Source organism: Acanthisitta chloris, unplaced genomic scaffold (genome assembly GCF_000695815.1).
Source record: "Acanthisitta chloris isolate BGI_N310 unplaced genomic scaffold, ASM69581v1 scaffold10500, whole genome shotgun sequence".
NCBI lineage: Eukaryota > Metazoa > Chordata > Aves > Passeriformes > Acanthisittidae > Acanthisitta > Acanthisitta chloris.
Window position 1 is genome coordinate 11,515 of NW_008653356.1, and position 3,023 is coordinate 14,537.

General features: G+C 52.6%; 1 protein-coding gene across 1 annotated transcript in view; it reads left to right on the plus strand.

Annotated features, from left to right (window-relative positions):
- LOC103807876 (tyrosine-protein kinase Mer-like) overlaps positions 1-3,023 on the plus strand; it is a gene marked incomplete at its 5' end in the record, with an annotated part of 15,387 nt that overhangs the window by 7,250 nt on the left and 5,114 nt on the right. The window contains 3 exon segments of the mRNA XM_009080628.1: positions 1,123-1,276; positions 1,612-1,765; positions 3,008-3,023. Coding sequence (XP_009078876.1) covers positions 1,123-1,276; positions 1,612-1,765; positions 3,008-3,023 — 324 coding nt within the window.

The window sequence follows — 3,023 nt, forward strand, 5'->3', positions numbered from 1 at the left end:
AGGATCCCATGAAGGCCAGGCAGGAGGAAGGCAGGAATGTGGGAGTGGAGGTGACAGTGGGTCCCAGCTCACGCTACTACCTGGTGGTGCAGACATGCTTCCAGGGCTAAGGCATTTCACATCCATCTCTGTGGCTTCTGTGGGACTGGGAACAGAAACTGGTTCCCTCTGAGTAGATCCAATTCCCTCCTTCTTGCCCACTGATCCCCCTTGGCTCCTGATTCCCTCTCCTCATCTGCTGGTGCCCCTCAGCTCCTGATTCCCTCCTCCTTGCTCACCAGTCCCCTTTGGCTCTTGATTCCCTCTCTTGGCCCACTGATCCCCCTCAGCTCCTGATTCCTTCCCCTTGGCTCCTCCTCTTTTTGTGAGATGTTCACAGATACCTGGGCTCTGCTGGTCACAGCAACCTGTCAGATGTTTTGTTTGCAGCTGGGCAGCTGTTTTGTAGCTGGAAATCGGCAGAGAGCAGCAGCAGCACTTTCTCAGCTGAAGACTACTAGGGAATGACAGGGAATTTGAAGGGAAAGACTCCCATGTTTTATCATGGGGCACACTGCCTCCTGCCATGGTATCAGGCAAGAAAACACATCCTTAAAGCTGGGAATATTATTAGCTGGACACAAAAACCACAGGCAGAAAATATCTGCCCTAAGATCTACTCCCTGTGGCAGAGCACTTGGACAATCACATCAGGACTGCTGCGGGGATCTCCAAGACTCCACGGGTCCTGAGGCCCCTGGGACTGCCTGTCACAAGCCACGGACATCCACTAGCCAAGCTGGTGACAAGGAGGGCTGAGGGTCAAAATCCATGTTACCAGAGCCTTCCCCTTACTTGTGAGATCCCTTTCCTGCCTGATTTCTGGCTTGGGCTGCTGGTGTTGAGAAGCAAAGAGCTACAGAAACACAAGGCTTGAACGGGAAATGCTGCTCAGCTACTTTCCAGATCCCATCCGGCCCTTGCACACAGAGCCATTCTTCTCCCTAAATAGCCTGGTGCTGCATTTCCTCTGGGCTGGGAAAGCCAAGCAATTCCAAAGGTTGCCAAGGGGACAATTCTCAATAAACCTCCACGTTTCCTTGCCTTCCTCAGTCCAGGATTTTCTTCCCTTCCTCTCTCCAGCAGAACGTCTCTGCCGAAGCCCGGCTGAACGCCAGTGTGGCCGTCCTGCCCGTGGTGGCCACCAATGCCACCTGCTCTGTGCGTGTGGCTGCTGTCACCAATGGCGGAGTGGGACCTTTCAGCAGTCCCGTGGAGATCTTCATCCCTAGCAGTGGTAAGGAGATGCCTGATCCTGCCTGTGTGGCATGGGAGCAGGGTGGGATGATGGAAGCATGCAAGGTGTGCTTTCCTTGCCTGGCCAAGGCCATTTGGCATCCCTCCATATCCTCCTTTGTACGCTTTTCCCATCAGCCAGGCTGTCAGCCACGGATCAGGGTCTGTCAGCATGCTTTGGGAGCAGGAGAGACTTGCTCTCCATGTGCAGCATCAGTCATCAGTCCCTCTTCTCCCCTATAATTCTTTGGGCTTCACTGGGCTTAGTTCCAGCCCCTAAGCCTTGGGTGCTGCAGGCTGACTTTCACCAGCTCCATTAACAGGATATTTTCTTAGGATTAATAACCTCAGCCCCCTCTTCGACTCCAGCCTCTGCAAATGCTGACTCCTTTGTGGTAGCCCTGGGCTTTATCTGCGGGACTGTGGCTGTCGGGCTCATCCTCTGCTTGTCCGTGATCATCCAGAAACGATGTGTGGAGACAAAATACGGGTAAGGAAAGGGAAAAGAGCTTACAGAGGTGCCCTGAGTTGGGCAGATCAGAGGTGTGTGGGTGGCCAGCTGGTTTTGGGGACAAAGTTTCTGTCTCATGTACTGATGTTGTTGCCTGTGGTGAGGGACTAAGTGGACTTTAACTGCAGTGATGGTACTTCCCCTTCATTTCTTAGCCCAGCATTTCACCTTTCACTCACTGTTCCTATTTAGAAAGGGAAGTAAACTGGTGCAGCTTGGTATGAGAGAGTGGCCTTGGCATTTTGACATGGAGGTGAGAGAGCAGAGATGTCACTGGTCACCCGAGAGTGACCAGGACCCAGGGGAATGGCCAGGGAGGGTCAGAGGAGGGTTAGGCTGGATATTAGGAAAAAGTTCTTCCCCCAGAGGGTGGTTGGGCGCTGGAACAGCTCTCCAGGGCAGTGGTCACAGCCCCAAGCCTGACAGAGCTCAAGGAGTTTTTGGGCAACATTCTCAGGCACATGAACATTTGGACAACAATTTTGAGTGGGATTGTTGGGGTTATCCTGTGCATGGCCAGGAACTGGGCTTAGAATCCTTGTAGGTCCCTTCCAACTCAGGACATTCTGACTCTGTAATGTCCTGTGGCCTGGAGAAACCCCTTCTGCCTCATCACATGCCATAGTTTGATGGCCCAGCATGGCACAGGGACTGGCCCTACACTGAACACCATTGTTTAAACAACATGGACAAAGGGCTTTTTTCTCCTACAGTAAGCCAACACTACTCACTCACCCTTGTGACTTTCCAAGTGGCATTTAAGTGCCCTGTGCTCTCATTTTGGAAACCAGTAGTGTGTAAGGATCCCTTTCCTAATGGGTGTGGCATTGTTACGGATGGTTGGAGGGGTTTGGGGGTTTTGGGGGCTTTGTTTTTGTTTCCTAAAGCTGGACCTCTGCAGGGCCCCGTACCAGAGGCGCTCCACAGCATCTCCCGGCAGCATTCCATGGGTACAGACTGCTCCTTGAGTAGGAAACGAGTATCCTATTTCCTCCCCAAAATCTCTCTGACTCACTCACTCCTTGACAGTTCAGCCTTGTTTATTGAGTGGCTGTTTCGCTTGGATGTGTAGGCCATGGCACTGATCCAACAGGAGGGAAATGAAGTCCATTTCCTCCTTTCCAGCTGATCCCCCCTGGTAGCTGTGGTCTTCACACTGATTCCTTCATCCAGTTGAAGCAGCCACACGTGGCCCAGCAGGATCTCTTTCTGTCCCACCAGGAATGCTTTCAGCAGG